We start from the raw sequence: 19588 nt of genomic DNA, 5'->3' as shown, positions 1-19588 counted from the left end.
TCTTTCCTCTTTCCTTTTTTTTTTTTTAAACTTCATAGAAGATGAGAGTCCTACCACTGGTTTTTCTTAATACTGTTCTTTATCAAACAAACAAACAATACATAATGCAACCCACAGACACATCTGTTGGTACTTAAGGAACCGGATAGTTTATGGATGAACACATATGCAATTTTTTTCTAAGACATGTCAATAGTATTTTCCACAACTGTGGATTTTTCAAAGCAAGCCAGTAGAAGAAAGTAAAAATTAAATAAAGGAGGGACCCCCGCAAAAAAAAAAAAAAAAAAAAACCCACAGGCACACACCTTTTCTGGAACTTCTGAAGTAACAATGATATCCTTGGATACAATGGATGTTTCTTTTTGGTTTGTTTGGTTGTTTTGTTTTTTGTTTTTTGTTTTTTTTTTTTTTAAATTTTTTTTATTTGTTTATGATAGTTACAGAGAGAGAGAGAGAGGCAGAGACACAGGCAGAGGGAGAAGCAGGCTCCATGCACCGGGAGCCCGACGTGGGATTCGATCCCGGGTCTCCAGGATCGCGCCCTGGGCCAAAGGCAGGCGCCATACCGCTGCGCCACCCAGGGATCCCTGTTTTTTGTTTTTTTTTAAGAAAACTTACAAAAAGCTGCCACACTTGTTGACTTCTACTAAGATTTGTTTATTATTAACAAGATGACCTCCGATATTGAACCATTCTTATTCTGATAAGAAATATCAGATAAAATGAATGCCCTTTAGCAGTCTCTCGCACTGGGCTCTGGCTGTGCATCGAGAGTGTGGCTTGTATCTGATTTCAGAAAATAGAGCCCACCCCATGCCATCTTCTCCCATCTGTAAAGAACAAGCCTGAGGGAAAGTGTTGCTTTGGTCTTGGTCCCGAAGTCGGAGCCCTAACAGTAGAGAGACACAGCAGAGCAAAATCTGTGCGTTGGTCTCTGGGCCAGATGGTTTACTATCATTTTATACTTTTATTTAAGCAAAATAAAATGAGCATTCCCTGTCTGTGGTCGGCTCATTGTCTCTCCTTGCTGATGGAGAAGCCTGCCTTCTCCTTGGAGGTCCCCATCTGGGGTCAGGGCTCCGCCTCGGGACCCCGCTGACCCCTGACTCCCTCCATCCCTCATTCTGCATGTCCATCATGCTGACTTATGTCTTTTCGCCCTTTGTCGAGTATGGAGAGAAAGGAAGGATGAATGGACAGTCTTTGGCTGGCAGCACTGGGGACGCCCCTCGTGGTCCTCTTTGGAAGGACCCTTTTGGAGATAAGGCTGGTGAGGCCCTGGCACCTGGGCCCCCGGAACAGGTAGGCTACCTGGGTGCAGCCTCTGTCTCCGGGAACGTGGGCTCCTGCGATCTAAGCTCTGGTGTGTCTTTTCTGAACGGAGCCGGGGAAGTGGGGTCCTCATGCTCTGCTGAGTGGCGCGGCTTGGGTTTTGCGGGATGCACATGAGTCTTTGTCCCAAAGTCACATGGCGCTCAACTTGGGTGAGATGCGGGACTGTTGAACTACTGACTTTGGCTAACAGTGGAAAAGCTAGGAAAAAGGAGTCTGGAGTTATCATCTTACCCTGCTTCTCCTTATTTAGAGCTTCTTCCTTTTATTTTCTTGTCTTGTTAGTTAAATTTAATGGCCTCCTTAGACTGGAGAAATCTGAGCATCAATAAAGGTTTCCTGCTGCATCGCCTTCCTGATCAGAATTCTTAAAGTTCTCCAAAGAACTGCAAATAGTTGGACACGATAAAATTCTAGCGCAAACTACAACCTTGAAGTTGCTGGTTTCTCAGAACCAGTTCTCATGCCTGGGTTCTGAGGCAAGTCGTCAGGATCTGAAGGGCTCAGGAAGGGTTCAGGAGTTCAGAATAAATAGTTCATGGGTAGATATGCCACAGCAGCTACTGTCTGCTTAACTTGGGAGAGGAGCCCTCTCTCTAGGACATGGTACCCCAATAAACCATGCCAACATGTGGGTACTGGGGAGACAAATCACAATAAGCCTTGTATATGCTGAGCTGTGCAATCAGAAAAAAAAAAACCCAGTCCTTTAACTTAGAGTGGCTCGGCAAAGAGCTCAGGCCATGCAGGTTCTGGATCATGTCTGACCAGTTACAGTATCGGGTTTGTCATCTGTATCTCCAAAATCTCTGAGCTGATGGTGTATTTAAAACCCTCTAAAATAAATAAATATATGCCAGAAAGTTTGAGAACATGTGTGTGTTCACTCCGAACTATACATTTAATTGTTTCTAGAGTTGATGGAAAAACTGTAACGTTTTCACTCAATGCTGCCTCTGTAGGAACAGATCTACTCAGTTATAGAAACTCAAAGCAATTGTGTCTGAGCTTCTTGACGTTGCCTGGGGTGAAACTTGATGCCTCTGATAAATCGGTGGGGCTTTGCAAATGGGTCACCGGAGCTGAGGAAGGAGCTTACTGAGCAATGTTGTCAGTTATGAGATTTAAAGAGGAAGATATATGAAAATAAATAATAGCTATCACTTAGATTATAAAATGAAAGGTACTTCTCAAATTGGCTTAACATTTGAATCATTTTCTGTTTCACCATGGGGCCAGCTGAGCTCCCTATAGACTAGGTTCCTGATGTCCAGCAGGTCTCAGTTTAAGAATTTCTTCATGCCAATGTTCATTGGAAATCTCACAAGTGCAGGTGTCTAACACTATTTTGCCGAGATGAAGTGAGCTTGATCTAGAATTCGTTGCATAAATAGCTTCTGCTTTGTGTAATGATTAATGGTTGGCCATTGTTTAAAAGCGGGACACTTAGGTGGTGAAATAATGCAACTGAAGTGTCGGGGCTACTCAGGAAATAATCAGTTACCCACATTGATTTTTTTTGTCCTGGGATTAATGGAAGCCCGAACTAGAGTCAGGATTGCGAAAACTAAAAATTTTTTAAAGGCATAACTTTATTATCTCTTAATAGGTGTTTGTTGGCTATGATAAATGCAACAAGGATGAGGCCAAACCTAGCCGTGAGAACCCCTTATTCACAGCCTGGCCACAGGGAGAAGATGAGCTGGTTTATCTGCATAGATTTGGGGTATTACCTCGGTCATGTCTTATATGCCTGTGGTTTCAACTTTCCACTGGTGCCTTCTGGGATCTGATAGTTTGGATGTCTCCCTACTCCACGCTCACTTGGCTGTGCTCTTGGTGTTTCTTGCACGTGCAAGGTGGTTTGCCGTTATCTTCCTCCCTTTGCCTTCCTCTGGGGTTACGTTGTTGATACTCTTCTTTTGTATCTGCCATCGGCCCTGTGAAAACTTCATTTTTGTCTAGAGGCTATCACTCTGGTGATGTTGGTGCTTTCTTATCACAGTTATCATGAGAAGTGAAGAGTCTTGCCATGAATGCAAGTCATGGTTATATTAATATTTTCCTGAGGCGTGCTTACCATACTCATGCCTTGGCTATTCTTATATTGTACAATCTTAGATGACAACTTTTGGTTTTCAATAACTTGGTTCACTTTTACCTTTTCCAATTTCTATATTTTGTGCAATATCATTCTTGACTGTTTTTAAAAATATTTAAATAACAAATACCAAAAATAAAGAATACCTGAGGCAGTGGCCCAAGGTGGGGACATAGTCAAGCCCTCTTTGACTTGGAGAGTGTCTACAAGGGGCTTTACTTAGGCTCTGTCAACATACACAGACTATTTTGTAAATAATTCTGCTTTGTCAATACTTTAAAAACAAGAGCTTTTTTGTAAAATAGAAGCTTAATTTAAAAAGGCTGCTTGGGACTTATGGACATGAGGGCACAGTAGGAGGACCCCGAGCTCACCTCGTCCCATGGATACAACTAGATAACACACACATCAGTCTAAATAACCCAGAAAATGATCCGGAGACTGGCGGAACAATCTCCACAACTAAATGGAGAGAAGAGGGCACACTGAAGAGGGTATAAAGGGCAAGGATGTGGTCAGGAGCCACACGGTCCCCCAGGTCAGTCCGCCTCAGGAGAGAGCTGCCTGCATGGAGAGCAGAGAGGAGCAGATCCCGCACCAGGGAACCCACACAGGGAGGATGAATCCCTGAATCCCCGTAACACTTGGCTTTGAAAACCAAAGGGGCTGAACTTGATGACTTCTCACAACCAGGGGGACTTAAACCCTGAAATTTTAAAAATCAGGACTTGGCTCTAGAGCAAAGCGGGAGAGAGCCTGAGGCCCCAGGCTTGCTTAAAGAGAGGGCAGGACATCCCTGAGGAGACACAGCAGAAAAGCAGCAGTTTGAAAAATGCCTGGGGCACACAGGAGGGAGGGTTATTCATTCATCTCAGAGCATGTCCTGGGGGGACAGAGATCACTGGGGGCCTCCTCCAAGAAGAAGGAAGCTGGCAGGCACCGGTTCCCTCCCATGCCCCCAGCATAAATGCACAGCCACCTGCAGGAACCAACCTGTCGCTGACACACTAAGAACTTGTGAATACTCTTCCCCCCTCCCCCAGACAGACCTGCCTCAGCCCCAGCACTGCGGGGCGGGGCGGGGGGCGGGGGTCCCTTTTGGCCGGAGCCCATGCAGGGCAGGGCTGCAGGCCTGGCCAAGTGCGCGCAGCCCCAACAGGGACTAGCATCACTCCAGAGTGACCCCTGCCCCAGGGAGAGGGGAAGATGACTACAGGCGCCAGTCAGGCTGCAGCCAGGCCGTGGGCTGAGGGAAGACACTGTGTCTGACTGTGGGCCCTGCCCCCCAACCCAGCTTCTCAGGAGACAACACAGGGAGAGAAGCCTGCAGCTCACTGCTACTGCAGCTCTGGCAAACACCTGGCCTGACTTGACTCAAATCCGAGGCATCCACAGACTGGCCCACTATTAATACTGAGACCAAATCCTGCCCACAAGAGGAAAGAAAACCACTGTAGACAACTGGACTGTAGGAAAAAGCAGCTCAGTCACACAGCTGAATGTACGCAACACACATAGAAGACACCCCTGCAGCACCAGGTTCTGATGAACAGGGGACATGGGACTGCAGGGCACCAAAGAACCTCTTCTTCCTAAGCCCATGACTTTCCAGTGCAGGAGACATAGCCGACTTTCCTAACAGAGAGAAACAAATACAGAGACTTAGACAAAATAAGGAGACAGAGGAAAATGTCCCAAATGAAAGAACTGGACAAAATCACAGCAAGAGATCTAAGTGAAATGGAGATAATGTGCCTGATAGTAAATTTAAAGAAATGATCATAAAGATAACTCACTGGACTCGAGGAAAAAATGGAGGACATCACTGAGACCCTTAATGACAAAAAAAAGAACCAATCAGATATGAGAACACAAGAAATGAAATTAAAAATAGACGAAATGGAATACATAGACTAGAAGAAGCAGAAGAATGAATCCGTGACCCAGAGGACAGAGTAAAGGAAATCAGTCAAGCTAAGCAGGTAAAAGGGGGAAAAATACACAAAATGAGAATAGATTTAGGGAACTCAGCAACAACATGAAGCATAATAACATCCATATTATCAGGATCCAGAGGTAGAATAGAAAGAAAGGAGGGCCAAAAATTGTTGAAGAAATAATAGCTGAAAAATTCCCAAATCTTGAGAAGGAAACAGAAATCCAGATCTAGAAGGCACAGAGAGCCCCCAACAAAATCAAACCAAGGAGGTTCCTACCAAAACACATAGTAGTTAAAATGGCAAAAAGTTGTGATAATGAGAGAATTTTAAAAGCAGCAAGAGAAAAGAAAACACTTACATACAAGGGAAATCTCATAAGGCTACAGCTGATTTTTCAACAAAAACTTTGCAGGCCAGTAGAGAGTGGCATGGTGTATTCAACGTATTGAAAGGGGAAAAAATCTGCAACCTTCTATCCACCAAGGCTATCATTCAGAATAGGAGAGATAAAGAACTTCCCAGACAAACAAAAGTTAAAGAGATTCGTGACCACTACACCAGCCCTACAAAAAATATTAAAGGAGCCTCTGTGAGTGAAAAGGGAAGACGATAAGTAGGAATTAAGAAAAATAGTAAGCACAAAAGCAGTAAAAATAAGTATATCTGTAAAAATCAGTCCAAGGACTCACAGAATAAAAGGATGTAAAGTATTACACCATATACCTAAAATATGGGAGCTAGTGGAGTAAAGAACACATTCAAACTTAAGTAACTGTCAATTTAATACAAACTGCTATATGCAGAAGATATTGTATACAAACTGAGTGGTTACCACAAGTCAAAACCCAGTAATAGATATGCAAAAATAGAAATCCTAAAAATTTCACTAAGGAAAGCCAACTAATCATGAGAGAAGAGAGGAAGAAAGGAACAGAGGAGAACTACAAAAGCAACCATAAAACAAGGAACAAAATGACAATAAATACACATTTATCAATAATGACTTTAAATGTAAATGGACTGTTCAATCAAAAGACATAGGGTGGCAGAATGGATTTAAAAAAAAAAAAAGACCCATCTATATGCTGCCTATAAAGGACTTACCTCAGACCGAGAAACACCTGAACAGATTGAAAGTGAAGGGATGGAGAAGTATTTGTCATGCAAATGGATGTGAAAAGAAAGCTAAGGTAGTAATACTTATATCAGATAAATAAACTTTAAAACAAAGATGATAACAAGAGACAAAGAAGAATACTATATAATAATAAAGGGAACAATCCAACAAGAAGATATAACAATTGTTAATATTTATGCATCCAACATGGGAGCACCCAAATACCTAACCCACTTACTCTGAATTGACAGGTCATCCAAACAGAAAATCAATAAGGAAACAGTGGCATTGAATGACACATTGGACCAGATGGATTTTAACAGATATAGTCAGAACATTCCATCCTAAAACAGCAGAATACACATTCTTTTAAAGTACACATGGAACATTCTCCAGAATAGATCACCCATTATGCCACAAAACAAGTCTCAACAAGATTCAATCTCAAAGACTGAAGACATACCATGCATTTTTTCTGACCACAACACTATGAAGTTAGAAATCAATCACAAGAAAAAATCTTGAGAGAGCACAGATACATAGAGATTAAATAACATACTATTAAACAAGACCAAGAAATCAAAGAGTAAATCCCACATTACCCCAATACCCAAACCAGATAAAGACACTACAAAAAAGAGAACTACAGACCAATATCTCTGATGAACATAGATGCAAAAGTCCTCAACAAAATATTAGCAAACCAAATCCAACAATACATTAAAAAAAAAAAAACATTCACCACAATCAAGTGGGATTTATTCCTGGGATGCAAGTATGTTTCAATATTCAAAAATTGATCAACATGATACATCACATCAGCAAGAGAAAGGATAAAAAATATATGATCATTTTAATAGATACAGAAAAAGTGTTTGACAAAGGACAACATCCATTCATGATAAAAACTCTTAACAAAATAGATTAAGGAAGAACATAACTCAACATAATAAAGGCCATGTATGAAAAACTCACAGCTTACATCATTCTCAGTGAAAAATTAAGAGCTTTCCCCCTAAGATCAGAAACAAGACCAGGATGTTTACTCTCACCACTTTCATTCAACGTAGTAGTGGAATTCCTAGTCACAACAGACCACAAAAAGAAGTAAAATGCATCCAAATTGGTAAGGAAGAAGTAAAACTTTCACTATTTGCAGGTAATATGATACTATATATAGAAAACCTTGAGGACTCCACCAAAAACCTGCTAGAAGATAAATGAATTTAGTAAGATCCCAGGATATAAAATCAATGTACAGAAATCTGTTGCATTTCTATATGCTAATAATGAAGCAAGTGAAAGAGAAATTAAGAAAGAAGGAAATCCCATTTACAATTGCACCAAAAATAATAAAATAACAAAAAATAAGCTTAACCAAGGAGGTAAAAGACTTAGACTCTGAAAACTATGAAACATTGATGGAAGAAATTGAAGATGATACAAACACATGGAAAGATATTCCATGCCCATGGATTGGAAGTACAAATATTGTTAAAATGTTTATACCACCCAAAGCAATATAGACATTTAATGTAATCAGCATCAAAATACCAAGAGCATTCTTCATAGAACTGGAACAAATAATATTAAAATTTGTATGGAACTACTAAAGACCTAGAATAGCAAACCAATCTTGAAAAAGAAAAACAAAGCCAGAGGTATCACAACTCCAGATTTCAAGTTATACTACAAAGCTGCAGTAATCAAAACAATATGATACTGACACAAAAACAGACACATAAATTAATGGAACAGGATAGAAAGCCTAGAAACAAAACCACAATGATATGGTCAGTTAATCTTCAACAAAAGAGGCAAGTATATGCCCCGAGGAAAAGATCATCTCTTCAACAAAGGGTGTTGGGAAAACTGGTCAGCCACCTGCAAAAGAATGAAAGCGAACCACTTGCTTACACCATACACAAAAGTAAACTCAAAATGGATTAAAGACCTGAATATGAGACCTGAAACCATAAAATTCCTAGAAGAGGGGATCCCTGGGTGGCCCAGCGTTTTAGCGCCTGCCTTTGGCCCAGGGCGTGATCCTGGAGTCCCGGGATCGAGTCCCACGTCGGGCTCCCACCGTGGAGCCTGCTTCTCCCTCTGCCTGTGTCTCTGCCTCTCTCTCTCTCTATGTCTATCATGAATAAATGAATAAATAAATAAATAAATAAATAAATAAATAAATAAATAAATAAATATTTTTAAAAAATTCCTAGAAGAGAGCACAGGCAGGAATTTCTCTGACATTGACATTTTTAGATATTTCCTGAGGCCAGGGAAATAAAAGCAAAAATCAACTACTGAGACTACATCAAAATAAAAAAGCTTCTGCCCAGCAAAGAAACAAGCAACAAAACTAAAGACAACAGACGGAACAGGAGAAGATATTTGCAAATGACACGTCTGATAAAAGGTCAGTATCCAAGATGGATAAGGAATTTATACAATTCAACACCCCCTCCCAAAATAAATAATACGTTTTAACAATATGGAGAGAAGACATGAACAGACATCTCTCCCAAGAAGACATCCAGATGGCCAGCAGACACATGAAAAGATGCTGAACATCACTCATCATCAGGGAAATGCAAATCAGAACCGCAATGACGTATCACCTCACACCTGTCAGAAAGGCCACAATGAAAATCAAAAAAAAAAAAAAGTGTTGGTGAGGATGCTGGGGAAAAGGAACCCCCATGCACTGTTGGTGGGAATGCAAATTGGTGCAGCCATTGTGGAAAATAGTATGGAGGTTCCTCAAAAAAATTTAAAAATAGAGCTACCCTATGATCCAGTAATTGCACTACTTGGTATTTACCCAAAGAATACAAAAACACTAATCTGAAAGGACATATGAACTCGTATGTTTGTTGCAGCATTATTTACAAGAGTGAATTATGGAAGCAGCCCAAGTGTCCATCAATAGATGAATGGATAAAGAAGATGAAGGAAATATACAATGGAATATTACTCAGCCATAAAAAGGAATGAAATCTTGCCATTTGCAACAAGATAGAGCTAGAGAGTGTAATGCTAAGTGAAATAAGTCAGAGAAAGACAAATACCATATGGTTTCACTCATATATGGAATTTAAGAAACAAAACAAAGGAAAGAAAAAGACACAATCCAAAAGCAGACTAACTGCAGAGCACAAGATGACGGTTGCCATAGAGGAGGTGGGTGGGAGGATGGGTGAAATGGGTAGAGGGGATTAAGAGTCCACTTATCATGATGAGCACTGAGCATGTCTAGAATTGTTGAATTGTCATATCGTACACCTGAAACTAATATAACACTGTATGTTAATTATATTCAAATTAAAATTAAAAACTTAACTTTAAGAAAAGGCTGCTCACGCTGGGAAGGAGCTGCTTGGTCTGCATTCGTGAGCACCATTTTGTAACCTGACACCGGGCTCCTTCAGCTGACAGCATGAAGCTTAAGTACTTGGTCTTAGCTCTCTTCCTGTATTATTATTTGACTCAGTATGTTAAAATTAAGTATTTTTCAGTCTTTTCCGCCAGACTGAGCTCTTTGAGTGCAGGTTGTAGGTGCTCAGTGAAGATCTGTTGGACTAGAAAATGGACCTTATGAAACCCAAGGCCAGAACCTTCTCATGGTAGCAATAAAGACGGTAATGAAAAAAGTAGTATGGGATTTGGATTTGGGTAATAATCTCCACGGCAACGTTGCAAGGGGAGCTGGGTGCTTTCTTAGTCCCCTAGAATGTTATGATACAAATGAAGTGCTTTTAAACTCATCCTCTGTGGCTGCTGCAACCAGGCCCAGTGCTGGCCAGTCTCAAGTGTTCTGCATTAGGATGTTTATGAGCTCTGTCCTTTCCTCAAGGAGCCAGAGGAAGAGATAACCATGGAGGACAGTCCCACTATGGTTAAAATGGACCAGGGTGAAAATCAGATTTTACCAAGAAGAAGGTACCTCCCCAAGGCACTTGGCTACATCACCGGTGATATGAGAGAATTTGCCAGCTGGCTCAAAGGTATTTATGCTTCCATCCTTTTGGAGAGATGGGAGAAGTAGATTTGGGGGAAATGATCCTTTCATTATAGTCTCCTGCCTTCTATCTCCCCCTCTCCCCCTCTCCAGTTTTTAACTTTTTATCTTCTTCTTTTTTTTTTTAAGATTTTACTCTTTTTTTCCTTAAGATTTATTTATTTGAGAGAAGGAGAGAGAGCACATGAGTGGGAGGGAGAAGGCTGAAGAAAGAGAGAGACTCTCAAAGCAGACTCCCTGCTGAGCACGAAGCCTGATGCAGGGCTCAAACCCAGGACTCTGAGAATAGGACCTGAGCCAAAGGGAAGAGTCAGATGCTTAACTGACTGAACCACTCAGGTGCCCCAAGATTTTATTTTTAAGTAATCTCAATACACGACATGGGGCTTGAATTTACAATCCCGAGATCAAGCGTCATGTGCTTTGCTGAGCCAGCCGGCACCCCTAACTTTGTATCATTTAGCATGCAAGCCTCTTCAAATATTTTTTTTTTATGGAGATAGTGCTTAGGGCCAGGGCCCTACTCCTATTTAGAGGAAGACACCTGGCTCCATCCCATAGTTTCAGCCCTTAAAAGCTGAAGTTTTACTGTTGCTAATTTACTTCTTTAGCTTTAGAGTCTGTACCTCTGAGCATGGTAAATAAGTGCATTCAGTGCTTTCTGCAGTGGAGATTCTGGTAAGAGCAGGGTGGGCTGAGAATGAAGAAACTGGAGGCTTTCAGGGATCTGGGTACCATTAAGGGGGAAATGGCTCAGCGGGAAAAAGCTTCCAGGAATATCAAAAATTAGTTCCACCCTTAGCAGAGAGGATTTTGATGATTTTATTCAGGGTGGGCATCAGGCACGGAAAGGAGCACCTTGCCTTGTCACATCCTTAACTCTGCCCATCTCATCTCTTCCAGACAAACCACAGGTGCTCCAGTTCGTTGATTGGGTTCTTCGGGGCATATCCCAAGTGGTGTTCGTCAGCAACCCCATCAGTGGAATCCTGATTCTGGTGGGACTGCTGGTCCAGAATCCCTGGTGGGCTCTCAATGGCTGTGTGGGAACGGTGGTGTCCACCCTGACGGCGCTGTTGCTTGCCCAGGACAGGTAGGTGCATCCGTCCAAGCCTGCTCTTCCTGCTTCTGAGAACACAGGAACCAGTCAGTGACTTTGGGCATCGGTGATAAAGCCCCACCCTTCCCAGAAAAGCCTACCCTTTATTCCACAGGACCTGGTATTTGTGTTCAGTCAGAGGTCAGGGCATTACTTACATTCCTTATTGTTTCTCTTTAACCATTCCCTAGATCATTCTTCTGCAATGATTACTCAATTATTTATCGTCAGCGTTTTGTTTGTTTGGGCAAGAATGCATAGGAGTCCTTTTTATTTTTTATTTTTTTAGATTTTATTTATTTATTTGAGAGAGAAAGAGAGCACAAGCAGGGGGAGGAGGCAGAGGGAGAAGGAGACTCCCTACTGAGCAGGGTGCCCAACTCGAGACTGAATCCCAGGACCCAGAGCCAAAGGCAGATGCTTAACCAACTGAGCTGCCCAGGAGCCCCATGTGTATGAGAACTTGAAAAGTCTTGGTGGTGTAAAAAAATCTCACCAATCCCATCCTATTTTGTTTCCATGCTCAGTTTAGTGAACCATTCTTTATAGATGGTGCAAATGTTAGCTCGGTTTCTGGAAAAGTGAATAATCAAATTCCCAGTTATGATTTAAGAAGCATTAGCGTGTCTTCTGAACTATGTGCTGGATTAAAAATAGCACCTACTTTATAAATTGATCTGTTGTTGAAGAAGTAAAATGCTGACTCCCACCACAGGGTTAGACAGCTCCTGACTTTCTGGTTTAATCAGGGAGGCTGCTGGTCTTCGAGGTGTCCAGAATCAACGCATGAGCACCAGTGGGTGGTCATTACACAACTCAGCTCCTGTGGCATTTAGAGCTTCGAGAACGTTCCACTTTCCCATCAGGTCCAAGGAGCCTGATGTGTTGTCCGTAGATTAGGTTAAATCCAATTCCAGTACACGTCAGGAAACAGCCCATCCAGTTTGGAGATGTGGTCCAGCATCGTGCCATATCAAATATCCCTTCATTATTTTGTTCCAGCAAAAAATGACCCACTCTCCCTACCAGGTATTATTTAGAAGGCAAGCCATATTTACATGTGTTGGCTTTCAAGTCTCTTTTACCTTCCTCAGGCCTAAAGGCCTGCATTAAAATAGCAATCCTGTTGTAAGTGAATATATCTCTTTCTGTTGTTTTTAAGCCATAGTGCTCCACAACTTGCAGACATTGCCATGAAAGCACAGGCAGTCTGCCTTAAAATCTGCAAGTCCCTTGTTGAGAAAGCGAGTCTTTGCCTCGATGTCTGCTGTCCTCGTGTGTATTCCCAAATTCTAGAAGAGAGTATCACTTACAGGGTTAAACCAGTAAACATTCCATCACTTCCTACATGTCCCAAAAGATTCGTTAAGGGAGACAAAGGACACTGGACAGAGAGCCCCACCGCTAATGCTCTCACCCAGATGAATGAGTGGCACCTTCTTGCTGTTGGGCTGGTGCCTCGTGCCCCAACTGAAGCTCTCACGCCACCTGCACCCCCTCTATAGCCTGGCCCCTGGCTCTGTCACCACCACCACCACCACCACCCCCCGCAGACCCTGCACCTGACCTCACCCAGCTTTGCACCTCGTGGCCTCGCTGACTTCATCTTTGAAACTCCAGCCCTTCCTGGTGGAGATGTTGCCGATTAATAGGGCCTCGGGGAGCCCGGCTTGTCAGCCTTGGGGCTTATTCTGCACAAGTTGTTTCATTTCTCACTTGGGGCTCCTAGTTCCCAGTTACAAACTGGGAACCATTTTGGCCGGGAGTAGAAATTTACCAACAGGACCACCTTCAGAAGTGAGGTTAAATGCTGAGAAGCGAAAAGGAACCCAAGAATGAATTCGGTGCTAGATATGCACATAAGTGGAATAACTCTGCCCAGTAAAAGTACTTGTTTTCCTTTGCAATAACTTGGAAACGTGTATTTGGAGAGCACAGAGTGGAAGTGCAGGAAGATGAAAGTGGATCCTCAGTTGGAAGAGTCGTTTTTTTAAGGTCACAAATACTACAAAAGGGAGTTTGCAATTCAACAATCTTACACCTCTCACCAAGAATGTCAGACTTAGAACCCAGTTTCCTCTAAGAGCTCTATTCAGATCAAGCCCCCTAAGACACAGAGGTAACAACTTCCTGAAGGAAAGGCTAAAGAAAGCAGAACAGGCTGCCTTGCTCATCTCCCTTTCTGCACCTGGATGCGAGAATCCTGTCTCACTGTGACACCTCTGTAGGGGGTTGTTCTAGAAGCACATTTGTATTTTACCTTTATCTAGCTATATTTCATTTTTCCAAGATTTTATTAGTGTTTGGCTTTTATAGACTTGGAAATAAATTTCTAAGCATAACCTCATTTTCTAATGTGACCATGATCTGAAAATTGCAAGCACCATTTCTGGGCAAGTCCGGCCCCCGCCCACCCAAAATGCGTCCCCCCTGTGCCTCTCGCCCACAGGTCAGCCATCGCCGCAGGACTCCACGGCTATAATGCCACCCTGCTGGGAATACTCATGGCTGTCTTTTCAGACAAGGGCAATTATTTCTGGTGGCTGTTATTACCTGTGTCTGCCATGTCCATGACTTGGTAAGTTGTGCCTGGTTTTCAAAATACCTCTAAAAAAAAAAGAAAATTCATAGTAGGGGGAGGGAATGGGGAGTTACTGTTTAATGGGTACAGAGTTTCAGTTTTGCAAGATGAAAAATGTTTCACAAATGGACAGTAGTGGTGGTTATACAACAACGTGAATGAACTGAATGTGAGTGAACTGCAGGCCTTAGGTTGGTTAAAATGGTAAATTTTATGTTATCTGTGTATAGCAATGTTTAGAAAAAAAAATTTTTTTTTAACTTAGATTCGGGTTACATCTGTTAGAAACAGGAAGCATCCAAACACACTGATGCATGTGACCCTCAACACACACCTCGTCCCCCCTTCCTCTCAGATTCTGATGTAATTGGTCTGGGGTGTTACCTGGGCACTGGGAGTTTTAAGGCTTCTGGGGGTTTCTAAAGGACAACTAAATTTGAGAGTCAGGCCCTACATCCATGGTCCTCAAACCTGCACACTAACGAATCCCCAGCAGGGCTTGGGTAAACACGACCTCTGCTCCCCGCCCCAGGGCTTCTGATTCTGTCCATCTGGGTGAAGCCTAAGAATTTGCATCTCTAACTAGTTCTCAGGTGGTACGGCTCATCCAGGGACTACACTTTGAGAACCACCATGTATGCCTCCATGAACTCTCCTTACCCACCTGCCCCTGCTACCTTCAAAAAAATTTCTTCACGGAATTCGGTTCCTTTTTTTTTTTAACCCTAAATCCTTCAAACTAGCTAAATGCTCTTTTTGTTTGTTTGTTTTTTGGAAGCACAGATTTCCTTCTTACGATGGCACATTTAGAATATAAATCACGAATATCCACCCAGATGAGAAGGGTAGCCCACTCTGCATAGTGTCTGCAGGGCCACCTGCCCTGGCTGCACCCACAGCGGTGTGGGATAGAGCCTGCTGGGAGAGCCAAGCTGCCCAGGAAGTAATTTCTTACCAGTTCTGAAGAACAACCTCAAGGACAGGAGGTGGATCACCTCCAGGTGCTCACCACACCCCCTCCCATAATCTGGGGCTCTGACCTTCATGATGGGCCAACAAGTGAGAGTACAAAAGGGGTCCAGAGACCATCTAATCTAATCCAGTCCCCCAGGCTACAGACAAGGAAATGGAGGAGTAGCTCCTTGCCAAAGGTCACACAGTTCACCAACGGCTCTGGACTTAAAGCTGTTCTTCCCACCCCCACCCCCACCCCCGCCCCGCCCTGAGTTTAAGATATTTTTCCTCCCGCCCACACCACCTTACATCCTCCCTTGGACAACTGTTTCTCTTTTTCAAAAACAGTATGCTAAAGGCTCATGAAGATCATACAGAAATTCAAGATGGTGGCTGCCCCTGGTGGGGAGGACGGGCACATGATCAAGTAGGTTACATGGGAGAAGGGGGCTCCCACTGGGTGCAGAGTATTTTACTTTACATCTAAAATACTAGAAAAATATTTCCAAAACCTAGATTTCCTAAGTTACTGTGAGCGATCCCAGAGTGTAATTTTTCAAAAGCCAGATGAGCTACGAGTTGATTTTTGACTTTATGTAAAAATTCTTCTCTGATAGGATTTATTCCATGTGTGTTTGGTTTTTTTTGTTTCAGTTTGGGGTTCTCTTTTTCTTGTCCTCCCGTGAAAAGTTTGCTGAAACAGCACATTAGTATTGTGCCCATGAAAGAAAGCCCCTCCAGGGTGTAGAGATTCAGTTTGTCAACTGACTTGTCACATGCATGTTCTTCCATTCTGTTCTGTGGTCGTTGTCATTAGCCCAATTTTCTCAAGCGCCTTGAACTCCTTGTTCTGCAAATGGGACCTCCCTGTCTTCACTCTGCCCTTCAACATGGCGTTGTCAATGTACCTCTCGGCGACGGGACATTACAACCTGTTCTTCCCAAGCAAATTGTTCAAACCCGTGACCGCGGTTCCCAATGTCACATGGCCTGACCTCAGTGCCCTGCAGGTAAGGTACTCTGTCCTCTCACATTCCTCCCTGACTCGAAGACACCCAGTGTCCCCTTGGTTAATTGTTCTTGGGCATCAGAGCCTTATGGAGACTCAGCTCTAGGATGGCTTTACTGCCTCCATCTTGCCCTCTCACCCATTCTACTCTAAGGCTGTGGGTTCTAAGGCTTTGTTTCTTATTACTATTATTGAAATATAGTTAACCTATAGTGTTACATTAGTTTCAGGTGTGCAATGTAATGATTCAACACTTCTACCCATTGCTCATCAAGATACACGTACCCTCAATCCCCTTCCCCTACTTCCCCTATTTCCCCATTCAGCTCCCTGTGGTGGCCACCAGTTTGTTCCCTGTATTTAAGAGTTTGTTATTTTGTCTCTTTTTTCTTTTGTTGTAAGGGTTGTTTTTTGTTTGTTTGTTTTTAATGACTGCTCAAAGCTAACTTCCCCCCTCTTTTCCTAAAATTCGGTCTAGAGTATAGCTCCACTGGAAATCAAAGGCTGTTTCAAAATTGTCCCTTCTTTGGGTGGATGTGATGGGGCCCAGCCCTTGAGGAAGGGCCTCTAGTGTGGAGTTAAGGCCTCCATGACCTGCCTCCTCCGATCAAAAGAACTGGCTGGTTACTGTTAGATCTCATGTCAGAACCTCTCTATTCTGCTTTTTCTCTTGGTAGATCTCATAGAGTATGTACAGTGATTCATGGTGCTCAAGCATTGGTAGCCATCAGAATCATTGTTTTTAAATATGATACAGGCTTCATCTCAGACTCCCTGTATCATAATCTCTGAGGGGGGCACCTAAGAACCTGTGTTAACAAGCTCCCCAAATAATGGTAATGGGGGCCAGAGTTTGAGAACCACTACCACAGCATGTATTGTATCCATCTCCTTACCGATGTGCACAGAGAGAGTGCTGTTTTAAAGACCTGCTTAACCCAGGTCGCACTCTTCCTGGGGTGTTTATTTAATAACTCTGTTGAAGAGTTGTTGAAGAGTTATTAAATAACTGTTTAAAACAAGAGAACACTTAAAGGCAGAGAAAACAAACAAAACACACCTTTTTTGATGTGCAAAAGACTGGTTTTCTGCACTACTAGCTCATGAAACGCCTTTTTGCTGTCTTCTCTGCTGAGCCATCAAAACATGTGAGGGGCTCAGGCAGGCTTTTCTTTACCTTCTTGCCCAGAAAATAAATGGGAGCATTTGGAAATAACTCAGAAAGAAAGTCAAATGTTTGTTCAAACTACCCATGAAAAATAATATCATAAATAATGCTAATTGATCTATTTAAAACTGCCCTGTCCAATATAGTAGCTATTAGCCCCACATAGCTTATTTAATTTTAATGTGAAATTCATTATAATGAAATAAAATTAAAAATCCAGGGATGCCTGGGTGGCTCAGTGGTTGGGTGCCTCCCTTCGGCCCCAGGGCACGATCCCCAGGGCCTGGGATTGAGTCCCGCATCAGGGTCCCCGCATGGAGCCTGCTTCTCCCTCTGTCTCTCTGTGTCTCTCCTGAATAAATAAATAAAATATTTTAAAAAAATAAAATTAAATAAAAAATAAAATTAAAAATCCAGTTTCTTACCCTTATACTAGGCACATTTCAGGTGCTTAGTAGCCCCATAGGGAATATTCCCCCATCAGGAAAGTTATGTTGGACAGTGCTGATCTGTGGAAGTGGGGGGTCTTCCTCTTCTCTTTTTTTTTTTAATTTTTATTTATTTATGATAGTCACACAGAGAGAGAGAGAGGCAGAGACACAGGCAGAGGGAGGAGCAGGCTCCATGCACCGGGAGCCCGACGTGGGATTCGATCCCGGGTCTCCAGGATCGCGCCCTGGGCCAAAGGCAGGCGCCAAACCGCTGCGCCACCCAGGGATCCCGGTCTTCCTCTTCTCATTCTGAACTACCACCCCAACATCAGCACATGTCTCTCCCATCTCGCTTGACTCCCCCGTTTTCCTGGCCACACGAGGGATAGTTCTGCAGTCGATTCTGAGTGAAAGCCTATGCAGTCTGTACCGTGTCAAGTTCCTTGCTGTAGAGAAAAGAGCAATGATCTTGTGTAGACATGAAGATCCAGTGTGAGCTGCAGAATTCAGGATTCACTTTAGGATAGAACCAAACTCACAGCGTGATCCTGTGCTCTGAGCAAGGACGGAGGCAGGATTGGAAGCCAGTGTTAGTGCAGCCTAATGCATGAGGGAGAGGATAATTCTTTTTTTTTTAAAGACATTATTATTTATTCACTCATGAGCGACACAGAGAGAGAGGCAGAGACACAGGCAGAGGGAAAATCAAGCTCCCTGCCGGGACCTGATACAAGACTCGATCTCAGGACCCTGGGATCACTCCCTGAGCCACTCAACCAGTGAGCCACCCAGGGGCCCCAGGAAAGTTTTCGTGCCAAAGCAGGGCCCCCCCGTAGCAGAGTCATTGCCTCCCCATGGTCGCTCAAAAGGTGTACATGTGACCTGGGGCGAGGAAGACGTCTTTCAGTAAATGAACTTGGTCAAGCTAACATGGCTAATTATGCCTAGCCTGGCCTTACCGGAAGTGTCCTTAGAAAGCATTACCAGGTGTTAGCTTAAATCAAACCCTCTACTTTCCTGAAAACTGTCAGTCTGTGAACACATTAGCTGAATTCAGGCCTCACCAGCATTAGTGACATTTACATGTATTTTTGTGTTTTGAGGACTAATTGGCAGTTGCTGGTAACCAGAGTAAGCTAAGGATATAGTGGTTGAAATGAATACATATTCTCTGTAACAGCGGAAGTATAAATAGGGTACTGATTCATGAACTTGCCAATAATTGCTCGTTTAAAAAAAAGATTTTATTTATTTGAGAGAGAGAGAGCGAGCACAAGCAAAAGAGAGCACGAGCATGGGGAGAGAGGGAGAAGCAGAGGGAGAAGCAGACTCCTCGTTGAGCCAGGAGCCTGATGTGGGGCTAGATCCCAGGACTCTGAGATCATGACCTGATCTGCTGAAGGCCGATGCTTAACCAACTCAGCCACCCAGGCGTCCGCAATAATTGCTTCTGAATTGTGGAAAAGATAACCCAACTCTGGGTCTTTGGCCTTAACAGCCCAGTTGCATGGGAGTAATAATACTTCTGTTGACCATGGTGGCATTGATGCATTAGCCTGAGGCCTAATGGACAGTTAAGAACTGGAAGTGTAGGGGATCCCTGGGTGGCGCAGCGGTTTGGCGCCTGCCTTTGGCCCAGGGCGCGATCCTGGAGACCCGGGATCGAGTCCCACGTCGGGCTCCCGGTGCATGGAGCCTGCTTCTCCCTCTGCCTGTGTCCTCTGCCTCTCTCTCTCTCTCTCTCTGTATGACTATCGTAAATAAATAAAAAAAAAATTAAAAAAAAAAAAGAACTGGAAGTGTAAACTGTGGTCCCTGCTGTCCTCACCGGG

The 19588-nt window shown here is 43.2% G+C and overlaps 1 protein-coding gene across 2 annotated transcripts in view; it reads left to right on the top strand.

The window, feature by feature from the left end:
* SLC14A1 (solute carrier family 14 member 1 (Kidd blood group)) overlaps positions 1 to 19588 on the top strand; it is a 29753-nt gene that overhangs the window by 1964 nt on the left and 8201 nt on the right. For both annotated transcript variants that reach the window (XM_055324053.1, XM_055324054.1), the window contains 4 exons: positions 10350 to 10500; positions 11418 to 11607; positions 14063 to 14191; positions 15966 to 16158. In XM_055324053.1, coding sequence (XP_055180028.1) covers positions 10371 to 10500; positions 11418 to 11607; positions 14063 to 14191; positions 15966 to 16158 — 642 coding nt within the window. In that variant the 5' untranslated portion in view covers positions 10350 to 10370. The remainder of the gene's footprint in view (positions 1 to 10349; positions 10501 to 11417; positions 11608 to 14062; positions 14192 to 15965; positions 16159 to 19588) is intronic.

Source organism: Nyctereutes procyonoides, unplaced genomic scaffold, assembly GCF_905146905.1.
Source record: "Nyctereutes procyonoides isolate TBG_1078 unplaced genomic scaffold, NYPRO_anot_genome, whole genome shotgun sequence".
Taxonomy (NCBI): Eukaryota; Metazoa; Chordata; class Mammalia; order Carnivora; family Canidae; genus Nyctereutes; species Nyctereutes procyonoides.
The sequence above is the reverse complement of the archived record's forward strand: the minus strand, read 5'-3'. Positions and strand labels throughout refer to the sequence as shown.